Consider the following 25,872-nt stretch of genomic DNA (forward strand, 5'->3'; position numbering starts at 1 on the left):
CTGGAAATCACTATTAGTACCTGGCACAAAACCTGGCACCTACTGAATGAATTATGGGACAGACTGAAAGACTAAATGGTGATTCTTGTGAGGCCAATATTCCTTCCAGAAAAATAAACAGATTATTTTTGAATGCTTGGAGATGACAGCCAAAAGAGCCATTAGAAAGTAGTCATACCTACAAAATTGTGGGGGTTGAGGAGCGCTCCAATCTGCATGTATAAAAATTTCACAATGAAATACTTTTATTAGTGAAAAACGATAAAAATAGCTCTGTATAGTATTTTCTATCAGATCTACCCTGTGAAACATCATAAAAAAGTAGATGGTATCCTGCTTATGGGTACTATCATCCAGAGTCTGAGAAGACTAGAGATTATATAAAGGCAATACACTTTTAATACCTATAAACTTCAACGTTATCTTTTCACCATTAGCACATGAAGTCAATTTTAAGACCGAACATAAACAAAAACCAAGAACAAAGCCCTGGTCACTTAAGTATACACAACTATTCTATCTGTGACTGGGGCAGCCCTCAATTGAGTCAAAGAGAATTCTTATCACTGAATATCAGTGCTCAGTATATTTTTCTCACCATCTTAATGACAACAACTTAAACCATTAACCATTTTATACCTTTTTGCTGTAAGATGATGATTACAGACAATATAGCATTTGCAAATACATATCTTTGAAGTGAGGCACTTTTTATAACATTTGTATATTTAAAATTTTCAAAATTCCTTAAGGGGGAAAAAACCCCAACAAGCTCGGCAGATCTTAGTAAATTCCATGTGAAATCAGTAAGGTTCTGGTGCTCACTGTCTCACCGTCAGTAAGAAACATACCAGCTCGCCACAGACACGAGGTTTTGGCCAGCTGGTCTAACCCTTTCTAACAAATGGTCCAGGAATTAGTGATTCATCTCTTCAAATATTTGCTTGCATTTAGTTATTAAGCACATGATAGAAGGGACTTCCTTTTCCAGTGCTGTCAAGAATGGAGAAGCTGGGTAAATGGTCATAAGGACAGAAAAGAAGTCACTATGTCCAGAATGCCAACTAATGTGATCTTTACCTCATCGTTCCAAAACAGTGTTACAAGACACAGGATGTTTTCTAGCCCTTCACCCTCAAGGCTAAACCAAACAGCATGAAAGGTCACATTATGTACTGCTTCAGCGATTTTCTCTCATTAAGAAATGTTTTTAGACTTTCTCTCAATATAGTGTCTCAAGCAATGGCTTCTGGCAACATCTTTTATTGTCCTCAACTAACATGAGCACTTTCAAGCATATAGCAATGGTGAACTAATTCAGTGCAAACAGTATCTATATACGTACCACTTAGTCTGCCACTAACATTTTGTATTTGCTTTATCACAAATTTGTCCATCACTATATCCAACATCAAGCCATCTACATTAAAAAAAAACAACATTTCAAAGTAAACTGTGTGCTTTAGAATGCCCCAATAATTCAGCATACCTATCACTAGTTAGACTTCAATGTTTTTAGAAGCTAAATTTATATGTATCATGCAAACCTTAAGTATTTAAATGCTGAGTTTTGCTGAACACATACATCTTTGTCTTCAAACCCTATCAAGATAGGGTACATTTCCAGCACGGCACTTGCCGTAACCACAGAGGAAGAAAAATATAGGACACATTACATAGAAATAGTGTTCTTCGAAAATACTTTGTAGGATATGCAAAGAGCATAATTTCTTCAATTACTGAGGTTAGATGGAGGAAAACAAAGTAACAAGACTGATTATTTAGTATTGCAATAAGATAAATGAAGATGTATTTTGAGAGCTCATGCTAGTTGAAATAGAAAGTACCTAAAGTTTTTATTTGTTTTTTATTGTTTTATTTTATGTGTTTGAGTATTTTGCTTGCATGTGTCTGTGCCAGAGGAGGCTAGGAGTCAGATCCCTCAGAACTGGAGTTCCAGATGACTGTGAGTCACTATGTGGGTGCTGGGAATTGTACCCATGTCCTCTGAAAGAGCAGCCAATGCTCTTAATCACTGAGCTATCTCTCCAGACCTCCTAAAGAATTTTTTAAAATTACTTAAAGTATTTAAGTTCTAAAGCATTTGCTATTTTGTTGGAGGAGAAAAGGGAAATTCCTCCATCTCCATGGGTCCTGCACCCATAGGTCCTACTAACTACAGATAAAAGATACTTGAAAAAAAAATGATTGAACTTCCCTTCTGTTGCTGTGATAAAAAAGACCCCAACTGGGGGAGAAAAGATTTCTTTCAGCTCACAGTTCCAGGCTGGAGTCCTTCGTAGTAAGGACGTCATAGAGCCAGGTGCTTGTGGGAACTGGTCTATCACATCAATAACCAGGAACACGGAGCAATGAATGCATGAATCAGCTCACTTTCTCCTAAGTCTAGGGAATGGAGACACCCACTTTTAGGCTGGGTCTTTCCACATAAATTAACATAATAAAGTCACTACCCTACAGCCATGCCCATTGGCCTACTTGATCTGGACAACCCCTCATTGACACTGGAGTGGTTCTGGGTTGTGTCAAATTGACAGTTAAAACTTAACAGTCAAATGTGCTAAACATATACAGGATGCTCCTGGGCTACTATTTCCTAAACAATAAGTGATTAACAACTATTTATATAGCATTTATATTTTATTAGGTATTGTAAGTACTGTGGAAATGGCTTAAAAGTACAGAGGAAGATGCATGTAGGTTATATGCAAACATTATGCCATCTTATATAAGGGAGCTAAGCATCTATAAATTTTGGTACTGTAGGAGACCTGGGAATTTCACTTTACACCCAAAGGGAAAGGCAGCCTTGATAAGGTATTTTATATGACATTCAAGTGTCCAAACTATGTCAGCAATAATGCTGACAAGCATTTGAGGTTAAGGTTACACAGGGGACTATTATCCCATAGATTGTAATCTTCAAGTGGCTGGGATAAGCACAAGATGATTCTCCTCTTGTGTGCTGAGGTTGATGTAAGAAAGGACATCTTTGGAGAAAATCAGGTCATCTCTCTGGTTAAATTGAAGGAGTACCTGAAAATTTTTTCACCTAAAATCCTGAACGTTTCTAATCCAACGGCAGTAACATTTGGTGTCAAGAACTTATATAAGGTGAGACTATAGCAGAAGAAATGACAGACACAATCCCAACCTACCCATCACAAAGAAGAAAAGACAAAACCTTTTAGCACTCAAAACCATAGGTTAAAAAATAAACCTGGCTGGGTATAGTGGTGCATGCCTTTAATCCCAGCACTCGGCAGAGGAGGCAGAGGCAGGTGGATCTCTGAGTTCGCCGTCCAGTCTGGTCTACAGAGCGAGTTCCAGGACAGTCAGGGCTACAAAGAGAAACCCTGTCTGGAAAAATCAAAATCAAAACAAAACAAACAACAACAACAACAACACACTGTGGCTGGGAAGTGGCTCAACAGGTCAAGGCTTACTGTGTGAGTGTGAGGACTGCAGTTCCGATCCTGAAGACCCACACAAATGCTGGGCAGGCACAACAGACCACCACAATCAATCTCAGCACTTGTGAGGCAGACGGAATCCCCACAGCAAACTGGCCAGCTAGACTAGCTGAACAGATGCACTCTGGGCTCAGTCAGAGACCCTGCCTTAAGCAATTGAGTAAGACAATGTCAACCTCTGGTTTCTACATCCATGTGCAAATACACATGACCAGACACACGGGAACACATAATACACACATGCAAGCACACTACACACATACACAGGCAAAAAACATTTAAGTAAATAATAAAAATAAAATTTAGGCCTTGGCTAGAACAAGGAATTTTCAGAAGTAAATAACAGAAAAAACAAACAGTAAATACCCTTCGAATAAGTCTTAAGGATGAAAAAATATCTGCCTTCTATGCAAAAAGGAAATTCCAAGTAAGAACTGAGGTAAGTGGTAATGATGGCTGCAGAAGAGGGAGAAAAACAAACAATCTTCTTGATTACTTGAAGGTTTCACCCCAGAAGACCCAAATAACAGGAAGCATGTTGCTACATTATCCAAATACACCTAAGTTTGAAGGAAAACTTTTTTCTATTGAAAAAATTCTATGCTATTAAGAAAAGTAAACAATGTACAAGTGGCACAAATGGCAAAAATTCCCTAACTAATACCTGTTTAAAATGCTGTCTAAAACACCTGATTGTACACACAGTTGTATGCCCATCAGATCCAATAGGTAGTCATAAATACCTAGGTGAATTTATTCTAAAATCTGTAAAACCAGAAAGTGTTAAAATATTTCAAAAACAGAAAATTTTACAAAGTGTTTAAAGCTTTAAAAATTGTGATATCACCATTCAATAAATATGTACCAGGTACTGAACAAAGATGAAAAATGTCCGTGTACTCTTGGCAGAGGGAGCTGGGGATCGGGATGAAGGACAGCAACAGACAACACACTTAACTCCCTACCAAGGCCTATGGGTAAACCATGAGAGCCACCAGAAGGAGACTGTTGGCCACACCAGTTTCTAGTTGAAAAGGAACCTGACCACTCTGAAGTATCTCTGTACGGCCGGTTCTTAGCAGACTATAAATCAGCACTAGCAACTGCATTGCAACACGCTCTCCACTTATCACAGCGCGGACCAGTGAGATGGCTCAGTGGGTGAAGATTCCCGCTTTCCCACACAAGCCTGGCCACCCGAGTCCAACCCCTAGAATCCATGGAAGGGGAAAAGAGAAAACAAAGTCCTTCTCATCTCCACACACTGAGAACAAAAATAAATTTTTAAAAATTCAGAAATTTAAAACCACACAGTGAAAGGTTAACAGAGTTTAAAAATTAAATTGATAAAGCTAAAGCTAAACAGTAAGTTTAATGAAAACAACAACAAAGATCAGAAATTCAATGGAAAACCAAATTATTTTGAGACCATATGGATGTTGTACCCCAACTTAAACCCTTTCTGAATGCTGGAGGAATCCACACTCTGTACCCAGTAAGTGAGAAGTTTTGCATTGGTGCCAAGTGTCCCAGGACAGACCACCTGAGAAAAAAGGGACTAGAGACTACAATAAATTCTTTTGGAAAAAAAAAATCTTGTGTGTTCATGTTCACATGTGAATCGAGGCACATGTGCCACAGAGTATCAGTGGAGGTCAGGACAACCTCAGGCATTGGTCCTTGCCTCCTATCTTGACTGAGGCAGTCTCTTGTTTTGCCATGTACACCAGGTTTGCCAGCTTCTGGAAATCCTATCAATTCTGCCTCCCATCTCCATGTAAGAGCACTGGGATTATAGATTCACCCCACTGCTCATGGCTATACATGGGTTAGGGAGATTTGAACTCAGGTCCTCAAGCTTCTGTGGCAAATGCCTTTGCCCACTGAATCTCCCCAGTCCAATTGCAGTAAATTCTAATTGCTTTAGTCTGAGGTAACAAATATCTTAGCAAGCCTTAAAAATTGACTTCGAAAGTTATTAATATGTAATTCATAGGCATCTGTAACTATGAGCAATGATGAAGCAATAAGAACTGAATAAAGGAGTTGTATTTCCCATGAGGAAGGGTGGAGCAGGAGTCATATTTTAAGAATACTGCATTCAGGGAACAAAGGAGAGGAAACTTAATTCTTTAGGAGGTAGAAGTAAGAAAAAACCAACTCTGAAACATAAACTACAGAGTAATAATACACTTGCTGAGTAAGAAATTTCAAACCTTCCAATTGAAGTGCACAGGACCTATGAAATTATGCCCGGATACTGTAATTTCAGGCAGGAGAACAGCTGCATGCAGAGGCCATTCCTTACCAAGTTCTGGGAGTACATCAACTTCTTGCTATTTAAGTCTTTTCTAGTTCTCAAAGCTCAGACAAAAAAGGCAGGTAAGCAGGGTTTGGAGGGCTGGCTCAGCGGCAGAGCACGCACAGCTCTTGCAGAAGACCCAGTACCCATGTTGCATGGGTCACCGGTGCCTGTAACTCCAGCTCCAGGAAGAAAATAATCATTTTTTTGCCCCACTACAAGTTGTAAAAGTTTCCTAAGGGCTGTGGCCTAGGTTTTGGCATTCACTACTTCCTGAATAGTCAGTTTTTCAATTTTTAAATTTGAATACCAGAAAAAAATATTCATCCCACTCAATGGCAAATGCCTTGAAAATGCCAAAAGCTAGGAGGAGGAGGAGGAGGGAAAGGAAGAGGAAGAGGAGGAAGAAGAGGAAGGAGAAGGATGAGGAGGAGGAAGAAAAAGAAAATAAAAAACCAACTAAATAAACAAACAAAGCAACGGTTGAAATTGATCACTGGTTCAGTTGGTCACTGATGGTGCCTGCTTACTTCCCCTTACACTTAGAATCTAATGATGAATATTAAGTTTTACTTTACAAGGATCTGACCCTAAAATACAGAAAAATTCCCATTTAGTGTTTTGTAATTAAAAATAATAAAAATAAAATCCCTTTAAAATTTGCTTAGCAAGAAATTTTTTTAAAAAGAACTCCTAATAATTTTTTTTAAAGCTATACAGATTTTAGAGTACTAAAGAAAGTTGTATTTTAAAACCTTCAAGGTGATTCTCCATCATAAAACACGACTTCACTGGATATGGTGGCTCACATCTTTCATCCCAGCACTCTGGAGGCAGAGGCAGGTGATCTCTGAGAGTTCCAGGCCAGCCAGGGTTACATAAGGAGAGCTTGTCTTAAAAAAAAAAAAAAAAGCCAGGTATGGTACACACCTGCAGTCCTAGCACCCTAAAGCCTGAGGCAAGAGGACTGTTGATTCCAGGTCAGTTTAGGATACATGTTAAGACTCTGCCTCAAAAAAAAAAAAAAAATTATTGTTAGAAAAAAAATTATATAATCCTCAAATACTAATTTAATCTCGTGAATTTAAACAGACTGCTTAAATACACTTCAGAAACACAGTTACCGTTACTAAACTTGCCAACCACACTTCAGAGCTGAGAGAACTGTTTCTTCTCTGTTCAGTACAGAAAAACACACTATTATATACAATGCTAAGCTTTTAGTTTCCCTTGATACTTACTAAAAAAAGTTATTTGGCTGACAAAGCATAAAAAAATCTACATAGGCCATGGTGGAATACTTTTATATAATCAATAGCTTAAAAATATTGAGTCTAGAAAAAAAATGAAGGTCTTGTAAAAATAGCAAAAAGCAGAATTAACAAAGATATTAAGTAGAAGCCCCGGGCACTATGTATCCTGGGAAATCAAGGCCCTCGAAAAATCACCACAATAAATAAAATAACAAAACAACAATCATGAAATGCAAGATTAAAAAACAGGAAATTTAGGTCAACTTTTTTAAAAAGCCTATTTTAAAAAGACAACAACAAAAACCACAAGAAAATCACTAAAATTTTGGGACACCAGCCCTAACAAAGCAGCGCTAACAAGTACCACTAAGCAAAGGTTAGTGAAGTGTCTGTCACACACTGACACAGGTTCTCATATTACTGTAACCTCATAATAACCGGGATCTACAAAGCAAGTTATCACCCCCCAAGAAATGCAAACTCTACAGAAAATGGAAAATTGAAAGAAGTGCCTTGTAATCTCTACTCTGGGGGTACCACAAGGCAGAATTCATGGAAGGAAAAATGCAGGCCTATTTACAGATTACAATTGAGAGAGGCAGCATAGCGTTCACTACGTATAGCCATCCAAAGGCCAGGAATATATACAAGAAGTGGGCCTACAATATTGAGAACAAATTTCTCGGAGAAAAACTTCCTGAAGGAAGCGCTAATTGCTACCAGCACCATCAGAAGTCGAAAGTAAATGAAAACTCTGCAAACAAAAACTGGAAACCTCTTCATGTCAAGGAAGCAGGGTTTAAGAGTGTAACATCACCTAAGAAGCTGGAATCCTTGAAGCACTCAGTAAGGTGTGGTTCTCAGCTATAGGTAATCAACACCTGTATTTATGCTAATCTCTTACATCAACTGTTTTACAGGTTAGAAAACCCTTTATTTCTCAACACCAATCCATTACACTACCTTATTTTCACACAACGTTGATTATTGAAGCTGTTAAGTCACTTCAACCAAGGACAAGCAGATGGCAAGTGAGGGGCCTGGGAGACTGCAGGACGCTACTCAGGTCATAACAGACACTGCCAACTTTTAAAAGTTCAAAGTACAACACTCCAGGGGACGCAGCCTCACTCAGACATCTACACAAGACAGAGTGTCAGCGTTTTCAGCCCAGCAGCTCTACCTAGGTCTCCTGTAAGAACAGGGAAAGCGAGGCAGACAGCAGGCAGGAAGTAATGCCAAATTTGGAGGTTCGCAGGGGGTGCTGGTGGGGCGACTCCCGCGTCCCACTCTGGCGCTGAGCCCAGAGGCAGCAGAATCCTTGTCTAGGACACCTGGTCAATCTCCAGAGAGAGGGGAGAACCCTGGCTATTCCCGTTTCCGCTTACTATCCCGAACTCGGGCTTTCCAATGCAAAGAGCTGCCCAGAAATCTTCCCTCCCCGGGGTTTTACCCAATTTTTAGCTCAGGCCTCGAGAGAGTAGGAGAATCCGCTAGGTCTGGCTCCCGCCTCCAGCCTCTCTTTAGCGCGCAGAACTCTCCACAGCCTCTCTCCACCGTGGAGAACTCTCCACCCCAAGGCACCACCAGACCTCCCCAGGGGAAGTCTGCTTCCCACCGAAACGCAAACTCCCTCAAAGGAGCCCCGGCCCATGGCGTGCGCCCGCCCGCCCCTCGACCCCTTCGGCTCCGAGCAGCCTGGACGAGCGTTCCTCCACACCGGGAGCCTCCCCAGGGGGTACCTGCCTCTCACCTGGGCCCAGTTAGCCGCAGTCTCCTCGGAAGGGTGACCCCAGGACCTCCTCCAGTCAAGATCCCCCAAAGGGGAACACCCTCTTCCAGGAACCGCTTCAGGCGCCGCCAGCGCGGGCCTCGGAGGAGAACGTTCCGGCTGCTTCCCAGGCTCTGCCCAGCGCCACCCTCTCCCAGACCCCTGCCCGGAGCCGGCCGCGGCCCCAGTCCCGTCTCTCCGACCCAGGCTCTAGCGGCTGTTGCCTTCCCTCACAGACGTCCCTAGCCCGTAGGCTCCCTCCCGGGCCACGTCCCCAAGGGGCTTCCCCGAGCCGCGAGGCTGGGCTGTGGCACTGACTTTCACTAGCTCCCGGGCCCACCGGAGGGAGGGGACAGCGGCAGCGGCGCGACTCCTTTGTGACAGGTCCAAGAGAGCGGTAAAGATGGACGCGAGGACACGGCACTGCCATTACGCGCAGGGCCCACCCCCGCTTCGCGCCGCCCGGGCCCTCCCTCGGTCCCCTAGGAAACGCCCCTTCCTCGGTGGCCATCCCTCTCCCCGGCAGCCAATCATCGTCCAAGGGCCGCGTCACGTGACCCCGCGGTCCGGCCCGCCACCCTGGAACGAACTGGCTAATCCCCTTGCCGAAGGGCCGAGGGCCCAATCAAATCTCTCCATCCGGTGTGGGAGCACCGGATTTCCACGAGGCGCTCGGGGAGGGAGAGAGCTGTTGATTGGGCTCTGCCGCCGGAAGCGGGGTGGAAATTTGTTGTGGCGGTGAGGTACAGGAAGCCCCGAAGGGTCAAAAGGAATACAAAAGCAAAGTCTGATCGCTCGCGTTCAGCCGTTGTCCTCTCTGTCTTTCTTGGCTATTTTGTTTTTTTAAGAGCGAGTGGCCTTGGCGGCGGCGGCGGCGGCGGCGGTTTGGGTTAGGCGCCGCGGAGGTGAGGGAGGCTCGCCTCCCGCGCTCTGGTAGGTGAGTGTGGCCTGGGTCCGCGCCGGGAGGCGAAACCAGGTTCCTTCTTGGCCGAGGCGAGGGTGAGCGACGGCCGGAGTTAGGGTTAGGGCCCGGACTTGTCTTCAGTCCGCGTCCTTGCCCGTGCCCGGTGTCCTGAGTCTCCTGGGCTGGGAGTTGGCCACCCCGCGCCGAGCCGCGGCAGCCTGCGGGACGGCGTGTGGGTCGCGCGCGGTGGGAGGTTCCGACCCTTTCCTGCTCGCCAGGCCTCGTGCTGCCTTCAGCACTTTTCTGCTAGCTGGAGCCATCCAGGCCTCAAGGAAGCCGCCGCCTCCGTCCCGCTCGGAGCAGCTCCACGCTCCTTAGAAAACGTGGCATGTCCGAGTGAGAATCGTTGAATCCCAGAGTGGAGTTGCAGGATGGGAAACACGTTTGTTACGGAGGACCGTGTCCCAATCGCTGTGCCCCGCGCATTCTCTTCTAATAGGAAACAAGGCGGTGTACCTATTAGAACTAAGACCGACAGTTGAGATGTCTTATTTGAGAGTTGGTGCTCCTTGGACGTCGAGGGGAGGGGAGACCTATTGTTGATAGACGTGTTTCTTAGAGGAAAACATTTTAAAATACAGATCTTGTACCTCACTTCTTAGGTAGTCTGATTGGTTAAGTCTAGAGTGGGACCCGAAAGGCTGATACGAACCTGATGTTTAGGATTTACGGCGGCGACTTGTGTGTAAACCTGTGAGACAGGTTTCGTTGGTTAAGTTAATAGATTTATTGATGTGTCCCCAGAGACCCATAAAATGATTTGGAGGATCTCAGTATGGTGATACTGAAATCCTAGGTCCATGGAAGCTAGGGGTTTGGGAGGCGGTCAGTTGGAGACCAGCCTGGCCTACATAGCAAGACTCCATCCGAAAACAAAGCAGGATGAACGAACAAACAAAATGGTTTGGAGGGCACTGCTTCTGAAATAATTGAAAGGAATCTGTAGAGTTCTCTTTGATAGAAGGAATTGAGTTGAAATAAAGGCAGCTTTTGTGTTTCAGTTAGATCCTAAGATGAGCTGTGAATAATGTCTAAGGGTTTGAAAGTAGCACGGCCCAACTCTTTTGAAGTTGAAGTCTTTTTTTTTTTTTTTTTTTGGTTTTTCGAGACAGGGTTTCTCTGTGTAGCTTTGCGCCTGTCCTGGAACTCACTTGGTAGCACAGGCTGGCCTCGAACTCACAGAGATCCGCCTGCCTCTGCCTCCCGAGTGCTGGGATTAAAGGCGTGCGCCACCACCGCCCGGCTTTGTCTTGATTCTTAAATGATCATTTTCTTAAATGATCAGTGATTTTAGGAGTGTTTTGCCTTTGTTTTGCGTTTTCAGGTATAATGCTTCAAACTGTGAGTTGTTTTCTTTCAATTGTCTTAGTACATGACTTTTTTGGATTGTTGTTTTTAGATGGTCATGTAGCCAGGCTGGCCTTGGATTTGATATGTATGGAAAAATGACCTTGAGCTCCTGATTTTTTTTTTTCTTCTGTCAAGTGTTGAAATTGCAGGTGTATGCTACAACACTTGGCAATGTTAAGTAAGTAGCCTTTTGACTTTGAAATAGGGATTTATTCTGTAAAATTCTAGTCACTTATGTTTGTTATATTGCTTCTTCCTGACTATTTCGTTACTGACTTGCATAGACATTTTCACCCTATATCCCTGTTAGGCTGTTTCTGTTTGCTTGCTTGCTTTTTTTTTTTTTTGTTTTTTGTTTTTTGTTTTTTGTTTTTTTTGTTTTTTTTGAGACCGGGTCTTGCTCTGTGGCCCACGCTGGCCTAGAATTCAAGATCTTTCTGCCTTATCCTCCCTCCAGACTGGGTTATTTCTTCGTTAATTCTCTTCTATTCCTACACTGTTATCTTTTTTGTTTTATTTGTTTGCTTTTGTTTTTTGAAACATGGTCTCCCTATTTAGTCCAGGCTGTCCTGGAACTGGCTGTATAAATCAAGCTGGCCAGGAACTCATAGAGATCCACCTGCCTTTGCCTCCCCCGTGCTGGGAATAAATGAATGCACCACCATGACCCTCTTAAACACATCTTAAATTCAGTTATTGCAGTTTTTAGTTCCTGAAGTTTTTGTTTTCTTTTGTCACTTTAAAGAATATTTTATATTTTTTGCTATTAATTTCAAGGTTTGATTTTTATTTTAAACATCGTAAGCATATTTGTGTGATCCATGTATTTAATTCCTGTGGATCTGTTTCTTTTGCTGTTTTCTTCCTGTTTCCCTTTCCTTTCAAGGTTTAGTTCTTTGGGTGCCAGATTAAGATGGGGAGAGAAATGGTTATCAACGCAGCCTGTGAGCAGACTTTGCCTGTTCTGTGGCCTCATCATAGTACTGCTAGAGTGAACGTTGAGGTCAGAGAAATGTTCAGATTGAAATAAATCTACTTGAATCTTGGGTTTAATTTCTGGTTTCCACCCTCTAGATTTTGTCCAAAGTCTCTGCCATCTTTTTGGCTTTTATTTAGCTACTATTTAGTTTACTTTTGGATGTGATGAGTTTGATATGTATGTGCATATATGTGTATGTGTAGATTTACACACCACATTGCATGTTGTATCAGAGGACAACTTCGGATATTGGTCTTTCTACTTTTTATTTTTATTCTAAGATTTATTTTAGACTGTGTGTGTGTGTGTGTGTGTGTGTGTGTGTGTGTGTGTGTGGTTATGTATGTGTATATATATACCATGTGTGTACAGGTGCATGAGGAAGCCAGAAGAGGGCACCAGATCCCCTGGTTACAGCAATGGTGACCTGTTATTGTACCTGGAACTGAACTCATTCTGTGGGAAAGCAGCACACTCTCTTAACTGCTGAGCCATCTCTCCTGACCCTGACTTCTATCTTGTTTGAGAGAGGGGCTCTAGTTGTTTACCACTGCATTTGTCTGGCTAGCTAGCCCACGGCTTCTGGGGATTTTCCTGTCTCTGCCTCCTGTGTCTAGGAAGGCACACTGGGATTGCAGGCCTGAACTACAGTGTCCCATGTTTATGTGGGTTCTGGAGCTTCAAACTGAGATTTTCATGCTTGCTTGGCAACCATTTTATCACTGAGCCATCTTTCAGCCCATAATATTATTGTTAATATTATTATTGCTACATTTCCACCTTTTTAAGCATAAAAGTAGAGGACAGGTTATCCAGAGATGAAAGCCTCTCATCCCTTGATTCTCATATTGGAATGGGAAGTTTGTGATTTACAGTACTCTTAAGTGAAATATGATGTGATGTTTCTACATAAAATGTCCAATATTTTCACTGTGCAGTGTCACAGCAGCTATAAGAATTAGACTTGTCTGATGCCTTATTCTAGTCTTCTTGAAAGAGCTTAGTTCTTAAACTGGGCTTGGTGGCACACACCTTTGATCCCAGTACTCGGGAGGCAGAGGCAGGCAGATCTCTGAGTTTGAGGCCGTCCTGGTTTACAGAGTGAGTTCCAGGACAGCTGGGCTGCACAGAGAAACCCTGTCTTGAAAACCAGAGGGGGCAGAGGGATATTTAGTGCTTAGCTTCTAATCCTATAGCATTAACTGCGGCCTACTTTTCCTTAAATTGCGTGTGTGCCACATTCATTACATTATTGCATTGACTATATGCACCTGTTTAGTACCTAGCACTGTGCCTTGAGAATTGCCTTGGAAAGAAACTGGCTTGGCTGGAGAGTGATGGGCCTTTATTTAGAGGTAGGGGAATCTCTGAGTTTGAAGCCACTCTGGTCTGTTTATCAAGTTCCAGGCCAGCCAATATCACATAGAATCTGTCTCAGAAAACCCAAACCAAAACAAAACAACTTTTAAAAGCTGGCTTGGTTAGCCTTTTGCCACTAGCATTACACAGGCCAATTCCTTTTTTTCAGTTTGATTGTAGTGTTAAGGATGGGTGTGCAAAAGATGGAGTAGGATTTGGTGTGTGGGTTGGGTCTAAAGGCAACCCAGATGCCAAAATAATTTAGAAAAAAGCTCCCCTTGAAAAATTCTCAGAAAGGCACCACACTGAAGACTAGTGCTGAAAAATTGTAATGTAGTTGTGTCTTCCCAGTTTGCAGGGCTGGGAGTCGGGTGACAGGACCAAAGATACTGCTGTTTTGATTTCCCTGAATTCCTGATGAAGTCGTTGCTTTGCATTCGCTTTTCACGTTATGTAGCAAAATACAAGTCAAATGAGAATCCCACACAGTGAGGGGATTGTTTATATTCTGAGAGCTATAGTGTGAAGTAGAGAGCTGAGCACCAGCAAAGGAGCGAATATTTAAATTAGTTTCCCTTTTTCTTTAGTGTAAGGAGATGAATTTGATGTATTTAAGAAGAGATTATGACCTTGTGCCGTGGAAAGATTTTTGCTTTGTGTGTATAAATACATTAAATATTTGACATATAATTGCATATTTCTTTGATGCCTCAAAATGTATTACAAACTGCCCTTTATAATACACATCTTAATATAGATTAAAATGCTTATGCTGTAATCTCATTTTGATTCATTAGCTCTCTTGCTACTATGGTATATTATTAATAAGCTTCAGTGTTGGAAGATTGATATTACTTTGCCCACTGATTGCTTTATCTGGTAATAAGTATTAGCAGAATTCTTTGTTAAGTAATTGTCATTCTCTAAAGAAGTTTTATAATAAGGAGAAGTTGGCTTGATCTAAATTACTATTGCTTGGTGGCAGTGTCTTCTGGCCAGAAAGTAGTCTCTGCGGAAGTTCGGTTGGGCTATCTAGCAGGGCTCATTTGCTCTTAGTTCCATCTTCTGTTTTTCTTTAAAAATGAAAAATAATCTAGGTGTGTGTGTGTGTGTGTGTTTGCACACACATGCATGTGTGCACACTTGCTCATATCTTCATACTTGTCCATCCATGAACGTGAAGGGTGCAAGAGGGTGCTGGGTATCATCTGTTACTCTCATCTAATCCTTTGAGGCAGAGTCTCCCTCTGAACCTGGAACTTAGGTGTTTGCAGATTGGTTGCAAGCCAGCAAGTCTCAGCCTCTTGTCTCCACCCTGTCATAGCCTGGGTTATAGAAGTATGCCTGATTTGTGGCTTGTTACTTGAAAGACAGGATCTAAACTGTGGTCCTCAGACTGCACAGCAAATGCTCTCAACCACTGAGACATCTCTCCATCTCCTTTATGTTTTGAAGTACAGGAAGACTTACATATTAGGGAAAAATATTGGAAAGCAGTCAACTGACAGAAGAAAATGAGTTGGCTTATTTCTGCTACCCTAACTAAAGCCTTATTACATAGAAATCTGAATCCCTGAGTGTGTTTCTACATGTAGGGTCTAATTTTAGAAGGGTATAATGGCCAGCCTGATGTAAACTTAGTTTGCCATCACAAAAGTCAATTCCATAGGAAAACAAATCTCATTAACTTGTATCATGGCACTCGTTAAGTGACCTAATTTTTCGGTTCTAGGATAGCAATTACTTTGTAAGTTGTGCGTTTTAGAACTTGCAGAATATGCTATTTCAGACACCACCTATTTTGTCTCACCAGCCTGGAAATTAAATACGGTCTCCAGTAGAAACACAGTAGTGCAGTGTGTAACAGTTACTCTGCCTTGAAGCATCTTTGTTTTTTGGCTGTTAAACAAATTTGTAAGCCATGGCTGTTTTTGGAGACAGAAGTCTCACTATATAACAAACCAAGTTGGCCTCACACATTTCAATCCTCTAAACTTTTTGAAGTTTAAATAAAGCAATTTTGGTTTTCTACAAAATCCGTATTGAAGAACATTGAATATTTCTTTTAAAAATAATCTTGGGCTGGGTATGTAGTTCAGCAGCTTGTAAGTTGCTCTAGGTTTGATCAGCACTACAGAAAAGGCTAACCTGGAACTCACAGAGATCCTTCTGCCTCTGCCTCCTGAGTGCATGCTGGCATCAAAGGTGTGCTCCACCACACCTGGTTTATTTAGTCTTCCTAAAATTGAACATGGAAGTTTCAACAAAATAAACCTTCCACTGTGAATCCTCTGTGTTCCTGTGTTGATCTCGATAGTTAGCTCTCCATAATCCTGGCTCTTTGTTTGCTTGTATTTTATCTTTATTTTAGGAAACAAAAAGGGGAAGTATAACTTGTGAGAATCAGAAGTCAGTGCCATCTAAATCCCTAAATTCTGTAGTTCAGAAGAGGGTCAGTACATTGTGGGTACGGGCCACTTCTGTTCTGCAGAATAAACAACTAGTGTGGGCTCTGAAGAAAAAGGTCCATTTCTCAATGCAAGTATTTAATTAAAAAAAAAACTTTAAATATTGCCAATTAATTGTGGAGAGAGAGGTGTGGGTGTAAGGGTGCAGATGCATCGAATGCATGTAGAGGTCGGAGGACAACTCCAGGAGTTGGTTTTCTTTCCATCTGAATTCCAAGAATCCAGCTCAGGTCATCAGGCTTGCATATCTAGCTCTTTTACCCACTAAGCTCCCTGGGGGCCCAGTACAAGTATTTTTAGTCAGTTTCAGTGGTTCTCAATCTTCCTAATGCTGTGGCCCTTTAATACGGTTCCTCAAGCTCTAGTGATCCCCAACTAAAAAATTATTTTCGTTACTATTTTGTAACTGTAATTTTGCTACTGTTAGAAATTATAATGTAAATATTTTTGGAGATAAAAGTTTGTTAAAGGGGTCATAAACCACAGGTTGAGAAACACTGAGTAAATAAGAAAGATAATAAGAGTTATTTTTTGAAAGATGGGTTCAATTGTGTAACAAAGTTGTTTCAACTTTGGTTTTGTGTTTCCTGTTGCCCAAAGTTGGCTGATATTTGAACAGAATTCCTTGAGACCCTGAAACTGCATTAAGTCATTGATTAATGACCACTGTTGCCTCACCTAACATTGGACAGTATTTGGGAATAGTCGTCGAATTCATTTTTCCCTGCTCAGATTCTTTACCTCCTAGTGGTTGGTTTGTTTAGTAAATACTTATTGTACATATGACATATGCTCCACACTGTGCTGATAGCCAGTGTGGGTAAAGAGCTGTTGCAACATTTAGCAGTGGTAAAGCATAGTTAATGGGTGCTATCTAGAGTTTTTTAAATTATATAATAGGGACACAGGAAAGAAATATGCATCCACTACTCTACAAGGACATGGGAAGCTTAGAGGTGGGATCTTCATTCTGAGTCTGAGCAGAGACATTCAAAGATGAAGCAAGGTAGAGGCAACAGCCTGGGCAAAGTCTGCAGAGAAGCGAGACAGATTGGGAGATGTGCATCGTGGCTCTGCAGTACCATATGTGGAGGGATTATTGTAAATTAAGTTAGGAAGATGGGGGAGGTGAGATAGTTGGGGATCACACAAATGAAAATGGACTTTGCTCTGATAGAGTGTTTTTCCACTCCAAGGTAATTTCACCCACAAGAGGTGTTTGTGGCAATGTCATTTAGCATCTTGATTTTCATGCTGTTGTGTATGGGGTGGTGGTGATGATAAACTGGCATTTTAAGCAGACAGTAACAGGCAGGTTTACCTTTTAGAAGAACCATTAGATGATAATGGGAAGAATGAATTGAAGGGAGGCTAGAATAGAAACTGCCTATGGAATACTTGTAAAGTAGTCCATGCAAGATGGAGCCCTGAAAAAGAGTTAGAAAGGAAGGGGCCCCCCCTCCCACAGCAAGAATAGAGTAGGTTAAGGAGAGGTCATTATGAGGTAAAAACAACAGAGCTAGGTGACAGGCAGACTATAAAGGTATAAAGAATGAAAAAGAATGTAGGTGCATGTCCAAGGCTTGAGCCTGGGAAACCATCCATCCATGTGTGTCCTGCAGTTCCCAATTCTGCTTGTACTGTTCACTTTGGTGGTTTATTATGTAGCATATTAGTTTAAGTGCAAGACTGTTGACCTTTTGTGTACTTCATAAAGTCTAGTCCAGTGTTGGACAAATAGTAGAATTACCAGCTTACGTGTGGGGAGAATTAGATGTGTGCACATTAAGGTTACATGTGTTTTCTCACTCCTCAGTTTGATTTTCCACTTAAAGGTCATGTTTGTTTATGATTGATTTCTTCCCATTCTTGAGTACACACAGTTTCTCTCACTACTGTACGCTGCCTAGAGTTTAACATAGCATACCATATGGTAACAGGAAGCCTTTCAAAGCATCTTGAAATGTGCCAAATACTGTGGCAGGTGCTTTGTATGAACTGTCTTGTTTTCCCACACAAAGACTTCATGTTGTACAGTGCTGTCTTGGTCACCTTTGGTGAGTGTGACCTGGGGATAAGGACATCAAGGCTTGGAAGAATTAAGTGACTGGCCCAGTGTCATACCAAGTTCTTACCCTGGCAGAGTCCATGGTCTTTATCATTGCCTGTGCCCCTTTAATAAGAAGAGCACAACAGAAGGTACTTGCTGATGATTGGTTGGAATTGGGTGGGTTATCCTGAAAGCTGTCTAATAAATTAAGCTAGCTTGCCCTGCAGTACTATGTCTTTATATTGAAACCTAGAACTTGTGATCTTCCTGCTTCAGCCTCACTAGTGCTGGGATTGCAGGTGTGAGCTATTACATCCGACCTTCGTGGTTGTAATTATTGACTGTGAAAGAAGATTGTGATCTTTGAACTCTCTGAATATTTTTGGAGAAATTTTATGAATATTATACAGAATATACAGAATTTGCTACTCATTCATCATTACTTTTTTTTTTTTTTTTTGGTTTTTTTCGAGACAGGGTTTCTCTGTGTAGCTTTGCGCCTTTCCTGGAACTCACTTGGTAGTCCAGGCTGGCCTCGAACTCACAGAGATCCGCCTGGCTCTGCCTCCCGAGTGCTGGGATTAAAGGCGTGCGCCACCACCGCCCGGCTCATCATTACTTTTTTAATGTGTGTCTGTGTACACACACTCATGTGGAGTCCAGAGGACTGCTTTCAGGAGTCCATTTTTCCTTCCACTGTATAGATTCTGGGAATTGAACTCAGGTCATCAGGCTTGGCAGCAGACAAGTTTACTCTCTGAGGCATTTGGCTGGCCTGGTTTTTGAGGTATATCTCATGTATCTTAGGCCAGCCTAGAACTTTGGATCCTCTTGTATTTGCCTCAAGTGCCAGGATTATAGGCATACATGTGCCATCAGGCCAGGCAACTTCACTGCTTTGAAAGACATTTCTGTCCATCTTGTAGGATTAAAATATTGGATGTTTGCCTTGGAAAAGTAGCAAGTTAAGAGGAGAGTAGGAGTTATCTTCCTATAATTGAAGCATTGTCCTGTTGGAAAAGATTCATCTCAGTGGACTAAATTTGTATGTGAAATTCATAGAACAGAGATTTCAGAGCACGAGCTGTAAGGTTGAGAGGTAGTTGGCTGCCTGGAAAGGGTGTACAGTGACCCATCTTGAGAGTCTGAAATAGGAATTGTTGCTTCTCTCCTTGTTGTGTGTGATGGATTCTGATGCCAGGTAGAGAGAAGCTGTGAGGACCTGTCCTGTTGGGAGTTAATCCCTAGGAAATAGGAGCAGGGGGAGGAAAGTAGACAGCTAATACAGGGTGGGAAGGGAGAGCCACAGCAAGGTAGGGAGGGAGAAGCAGGCGGAAGTGAGGGTCCCCCATGACTCCCATTCCACCAGCGCCTGTGTAGTGCACATTCTCTGCCGGGAACATTTTGTAAACTGTTGGCTCTGGTTTCCTAAGAGATTGCTCTGAAGAGCTTGAGGGATTTTGCAAAGTCACAGAGACAGGGTTGTCCTGCTTTTGTCCTAAGCATCTGGCTGGAGGCATTGGGTGCTACCACAAGAAAAAGCTCCATTGTGGGCCAGATGGGGGTAAAAGCGGCTCTCGGCTGACTTAGTTTTCTTTCTAGGAAATTTCACAATTCTCATTTTTTTTTTTTTTACATCGAACTAAACCTCAACAGTAGGATTCAAGCTAAGATGATTTCTCCTGTTTTGAATGTTTGGATTTATTGCCCAGATTCTGTTGTTTATCTTTACTAAACAAAAACATTTGATATAGAAAAAATAGCTAAAATTGGCATGCCCTCATTTCTCATGTGTCTCTCCCTGTGCTGAAGAATGAACCTAGAGCCCAGTACACTGAGCTACATTCCCAGCTGGTGGTTTGAATGAGAATGGTTTCCAGAGGCTTATATACTTGAATGTTTGGTCCCCAATACGTAGAACTGTTTGGAAAAGATTAGGAGGTGTGTCATTGGAGGTGAACTTTGAGGTTTTAAAAGCCCCTCTCCATTCCCAGGTAGCTCTCCTTCTGCCTTGTGCTGTGGATCAAGATGTAAGATCTCTAGCTACTGCCTTAGCACAATGCCTGCCTGCCTGTCACCATGCTCCCTGCCCTGATATTCATGGGCTCTAACCCTCAGGAGCCCTGTACCCCAAATCACAACCTTCTATCAGTTGCCTTGATCATAGTGGTTTTTTTTCACAGCAATAGAATAGTAACTAAGACACCAGCCCTTAGTTTTTTGAAACAAGGTCTCACTGTGTAGTAGATATTACCTCTAGCCTATCTTTCTGCCCTTACCTCTGAGTGCTGACATTACAGGTATTGGTCACCATGTCTAGCCATGTCTTTAAGGTGATGAAGTACGTAAGAATATGATTTTTTTTTGAGACAGGATGTCATTATATAGCTCAGACCGACCTTAACTTGCTGTGTATTCCAGGCTCATATTAAATTCATGATCCTCCTGCCTCAGTCTTCTTGAGTGTTAGGATTACAATCATGTGCCACCACATCTAGTCGAGGGTATGAAAATTAGATGTCAGACTTGGCTTTGACTCTCAACTCTACCATGCTGTGTGGATGCTTTGGACAAATGGCTGAACTCGGGCTTCGGCTTCATCTGTAGAGTATCTCTCATAGGTTCTGTTCACGCACATCAAAAGTGTATAACACATGGGGAAAGTTTAAAAATTGTTGCTTCTTTAAGACTGTAGGCTTTTTAAATTTGTATTATTTTATGTGTATGGTTGTTTTGCCTACATGTATGTCTGTGTCCCACATATATGCCAAAGGAGCCACAAAAAGATGTCAGATCCCCTGGAACTAATATTACAGACAGTTGTAAACCAAAATGTAGGGACTGGGAATCGAATCCTGAACCTCTGGAATCACTGAGTCCTCTCTTTAGCCCCAGACTTATTTTCTAATGATATTATTTGGGTTGTCAAAGGTCATCTTGGAATAGACATTGAGTTGAGTTTGTGTCTCTAGTAATGCCTTAGATAAAACATGTCAGAGTAGATGATTAATTCCATAACTCTTCAGAAAAACAAAAAGCTGGCAACCCAAGGTTCGCACATGCTAGGCAAGTGCTATACACTGAGCTATATCCCCAGCTCCAGAATGTTGACTTTGAGAAGGAATAAGACTTTCCTGTCTTTATTTCCTTCTCCCTGCTTCTCTGAAGAGTTCAGAAAAGAATGAGTGGAAAGGAGGTTTGATATCTTCCACATCAGCATATGCTTAGAGGGCTTGGGTTGTAGGAGTGAAGATCTCCAGTCCCCTGGAGATCTGGAGGCAGAGGCAGGTAGATCTCTGAGTTTGAGGCCAGCCTGGTCTACAGAGCAAGTTCCAGGACAGCCTGGGCTACACAGAGAAACCCTGTCTCGGAAAAGAAAGCCAGGCCTGAAGTCAGAGTCTGGTGGCACAGATGTGGCCCCTGCTTCACCGGGGCAGCTGGTTAATAGCAGAGAGTGCTGAGCTGAAGGTTAGGCCAGCTGGCTCCTGTGCTCTCACTCCCTCACACCCGTGTGTAGCTTGAGTTTTCCTGCCTGGCCCACAGTCAGGACAAATCTCTCTCACCTGCCAGTCCCACAGCCGCTCAGACCCAACCAAGTAAACACAGAGACTTATATTGGTTACAAACTGTATGGCCGTGGCAGGCTTCTTGCTAACTGTTCTTACAGCTTAAATTAATCCATTTCCATTAATCTATACCTTGCCACATGGCTCGTGGCTTACCGGCATCTTCACATGCTGTTTCTCATCATGGCGGCTGGCAGTGTCTCTCTCTCTCAGCCTTCTACTTCCCAGCTTTATTCTCCTCCTTGTCCCGCCTACACTTCCTGCCTAGCCAATGGCCAATCAGTGTTTTATTTATTGACTAATCAGCAACACATTTGCCATACAGAACATCCCACAGCACCCGTGTTTTGTGTACCTAGGTCTATCACCTCCCTGCTGTGCAGACTGAACTTGACTCAGACTCTGAGTACCTGGATTCTCCATTAGAATCTGCTGTGGAAGCAAGAACAGGTAAATCAAGAGAGTGTCCTGCTCTTGAATAGCTGCAGAAAGAAGGTGCAGTGGCAGATGCCGCCACTAGAGGGCAGGAGACAGCCGAGAGCAAGTTGTGGCAAGAGGCCCATTGGTCTAGAGTGGTGGGACAGAGATACATTCAGTGTGACATACTGTGGAATACCATGTCAGAAGAGTGATTCCAGAACCTCTCACTGACTGGAAAACATGTTCACTGATAAGCCAGGATAGCCTCCACCTGGAAGGCTCCACTTCTCATGTGCAAGGAGTACAGACGTGTGCTACTACACCCAGTACATGAGGTGCTGGGGATTGAGCCCAGGGCTTCCTGCATGATAGGCAAGCACCCTACCAACTGAGCTACATCCCCAGCCCTTCTTTTCAGAATTTTAATTGTAGTTCTTCAAAAAATTGTAGACTTTTTTCCCCCTGTAGACTAGTCCATTATGGATGGAGGGGATGATGGTAACCTTGTCATCAAAAAGAGGTTTGTGTCCGAGGCAGAGCTAGATGAGCGGCGCAAAAGGAGGCAAGAAGAGTGGGAGAAAGTCCGAAAACCCGAAGATCCACAAGGTATGTAGACACTCAGGCAGTCACTCTTTTTCCTAATGATTTCTTTGTTTTTATGTGCATTGGTGTTGTACCTGCATGTATATCTGTGTGAAGGTGTCGGGTCCCCTGGAACCGGAGTCAGCAGTTGTGAGCTGCCATGTAGGTGCTAGGAATTGAGCCTGGGTCCTCTGGAAAAGCAGCCAGTGCTCTTAACTACTGAACCAACTCTCTAGCCCCTTATTTAACTCTTTAATCCTCATAAAACCCTGCCAAGAAGGTGCTAATGTCCTTGCTAGAGTTTAAGAACTGGACTCACAGGGTGCAGTAGCCTGTCTGAGGTCTCCATAGCAGAACCAGAGTACTCCATATGTGCCCTCTTCTCTCCAGTGTCTTCCAGGAGATTCTTTCTGCTCGTCTCTTCCATTGTTACAGGGGGAGGCACAGTTTGAACTGAGGTTTGAACTGGCTGCTCATCCAGTCAGCAATGTGACATTAATAGTTGCCTTTGAAAACCACCTGCCCCTTTCTGACTGAGATACAAAGGGAAAATATAGACTTTATGCTGTTTTTGATATTTTCACCCTCAGATCATATAGAGACTTAACTATTTATCCAACTCTTTGTGATTCCAAAATAATATGAAACAACCTAAATTCTGTGTCTGCTTTATCCCGTCTTCCTTTCAGAATGTCCAGAGGAGGCTTATGACCCCCGGTCTCTGTATGAGCGGCTACAGGAACAGAAAGACAGGAAGCAGCAGGAGTATGAGGAGCAGTTCAAATTCAGTAAGCCTCGGAAATCACATTTGAGAGAGTCACTGGGCCTATAATGGTCTTTGGCCTCATGGAACTGTCTTCATTACTAGCAATAGAATTATCTTAATTGTCCAGCCTCCAGAAGCCAGTCCGGTGGAAAAAAGGCCGTCAAAGCCTCATTGGGCATTTTTACTTAGAGCTTAAGATACCATTTGAATTCTGTGCTAATATCTAGTAATGGGAGAAATGCTTTGACTTTATTCTATTTATAAAAAAGCCATGATGTTTAACAATTCTTTCTTTTAATTGCCCGAAGAATCTGCTGCTTATTTAAAAAGGAGAAAGGCTAGCAGTATGGCTCAGTGGGTACAAGTACAAGCTGACAACGTGCGTTGATCCCTGGATCCCACAGTTGAAGGAGAGAATTGACTCCCAAGGGCTGCCCCTGGCCTTCATGTATGTGCCATGGCACGTGTGACACACACACACCATAATTTTTTTTTTCCATGTAGGAAAGGAAACGACAAAGAAGACTACATTTCTCTCTTAGTCTTCTCAGTATCCCTTGTTCAATTATTTCTTCAGAAAACATGGTAAGAGGTTTAGATGAAGATGAGACCAACTTCCTTGATGAGGTTTCTCGGCAGCAGGAACTGATAGAGAAGCAGCGACGAGAAGAAGAACTGGAGGAGCTGAAGGAGTACAGAATATCCTTTGTACTTGGAGGGAATAACTCGCTTCTCTCATGGACAGACAGTGGCCTTGTACCTAGTCCTTCCAGTGTGTCCGCTCTGATGTCCCTGTGACTGTGAATGACTGACTGCCTGGACTGTGGGCTGTGCTGCATGTGCATGTCTGTTGTAAACCAAGTCCATGTTTTCCAGGGTCACCAGGTACACATTCTCATAGTCTGCAGCAGGATGTTCTTGCCTTGTAGGATTAGACTTAGACGGATGGGCAATGTAGCCAACCTCACTGGGGAGAAATTGGCTCCTGAGATTTAAAAGGGCATGTTTATGATCTTTTATATGCATGTGTGTGCACAGTACATGCCTGCTAAAGTCAAAGACGATCACCTCCAGTGTCCTGCTCTTTCACTCCCTGTTTATTCCCTTGAGATGGGACCTCTCACTGAAGCTGAGTCCTGCTGCACTAGCTAAGCTGGCTGGCCAGTAAACACCTAGGTCTGCCTGTCTGTACCATGTCTGGATTTTACACAAGTGCTGGGGATTTGAACTTGGGTCCTCGTGCTTGCCAGACAGTGATTTTACTCATTAAGCCATCTCCACAGATCTAAAAAGGCATGTTTAGAAACATTCCTGTTTCTCTTGTTTTTAGCAAGAGTAGACAGTCTTCCCATACCCTGAGAACTATTCCTGCAGCAGGCTCAGGGAACAATGAAGGTCATTTTACTTTGACTTGACATTGCCTTGTGGGAAGCTCAACTTGTCTTAACTTTTCCTTCTTTTCCTGAGATGGTCTCATTGCATAAACTAGGTTGGCCTCAAATTTGTGATCCTTCTGCGCCTTGAGTGCTAGAATTACAGAGGTATACCACATGCCTTTGAATGTCTTAACATGCACTTCCAAATGTAACTTAGCTGATGAAGAGCTCTCAGTTCATGCCACAGTAGAGTCTTCTGATCTTCCTGGTCTCCTCTCCTCTGTCTCAGCCAAACAACTTAACTGGCTTAGAACTCCCTTTGTAGACCAGGCTAGCCTTGAACTCACAGAGATCTGCCTTGCCTCCTGAGTGCTGGGACTAAAGACATGCACGGCCATGCCTGGCTTGTATCAGCCTTCTTTAATCAGACTCTACACGACTTGGAGTAGATGACCTGCTCCTGTGTTCTGTAGCCACTCTTCATGTCCACTGTACTCTGGCCTCTGGCCTTTAGGTTCCCATCTCATCAAATGGATTCCATTTCCAGGCCTCAAATTCATGGTCCTCAACCTGACATGTTCTTCCCTCGGATTTCCCAAGGCTAGCATTTCATGGCTTAGGTCTCAGCTCTGCACTCCTTTCCCTAAGCACCTGTGTGGTTGCAGCTCTTGATTGCCATCTGTAATCCCGTTTGGTGGTACTTAGAGTGGCATCCAGGGACTTATACATTCTGAGCACATGTTCTACTACTGAGCTATACCCCAAGCCCCATAATTTTGTTTTAAATAGGGGAAATTTTCATTGGTTCGCTTTGGCACATTTTATCTCTTTACTGCTGGAATGTAAAATAAGTTCTATAACGATCAGAATGACTAATTTTTCCCAGTGCCGGGGTTGTAGTAAATTCTCAATAAATATATAAATAAATGAGTGAATAACCCATAGGAACTATTGGTGGGTTCTAACCCACCTAACTTTCCCCTCCTTTAAGGAAGCTTGCTTGGATATTTTAGGCATGTAAGTTGAGTAAACTCACTGTTGTTTGAATAGGCTTTATCTGTGAATTGATAATTGATGGTAGGACAGTGTCAATGTGCATCCCTGGCTGGCTTAGAATTCACTATGTAGACCAGGCTGGCTTCTAACATACAGAGATCCATCTCCTCTGCCTC

At 42.8% G+C, this 25,872-nt stretch overlaps 2 protein-coding genes across 7 annotated transcripts in view; one reads left to right on the forward strand and one right to left on the reverse strand.

Moving 5' to 3' along the window:
• Rspry1 (ring finger and SPRY domain containing 1) overlaps positions 1 to 9,294 on the reverse strand; it is a 56,037-nt gene extending 46,743 nt beyond the window's left edge. The window contains exon 1 of the mRNA XM_052727378.1: positions 8,803 to 9,294. The gene's annotated coding sequence lies outside the window, so the exon portion shown is untranslated. The remainder of the gene's footprint in view (positions 1 to 8,802) is intronic.
• Positions 9,295 to 9,534: 240 nt separating this feature from the next.
• Psme3ip1 (proteasome activator subunit 3 interacting protein 1) overlaps positions 9,535 to 25,872 on the forward strand; it is a 31,232-nt gene continuing 14,894 nt past the window's right edge. The window contains exons 1-5 of one of the 6 annotated variants that reach the window (XM_052727384.1): positions 9,535 to 9,757; positions 21,916 to 22,006; positions 22,427 to 22,582; positions 23,248 to 23,346; positions 23,902 to 24,023. In XM_052727384.1, the coding sequence (XP_052583344.1) occupies positions 22,456 to 22,582; positions 23,248 to 23,346; positions 23,902 to 24,023 (348 nt within the window). In that variant the 5' untranslated portion in view covers positions 9,535 to 9,757; positions 21,916 to 22,006; positions 22,427 to 22,455. Of the gene's footprint in view, positions 9,758 to 11,293; positions 11,313 to 21,915; positions 22,007 to 22,426; positions 22,583 to 23,247; positions 23,347 to 23,901; positions 24,024 to 25,872 lie in introns of those variants that run through there. The other 5 variants (XM_052727385.1, XM_052727380.1, XM_052727382.1 and 2 more) reach the window with 5 other exon arrangements.

Source organism: Peromyscus californicus, unplaced genomic scaffold (genome assembly GCF_007827085.1).
Source record: "Peromyscus californicus insignis strain IS unplaced genomic scaffold, ASM782708v3 Scaffold_8__1_contigs__length_139910024, whole genome shotgun sequence".
Taxonomy (NCBI): Eukaryota; Metazoa; Chordata; class Mammalia; order Rodentia; family Cricetidae; genus Peromyscus; species Peromyscus californicus.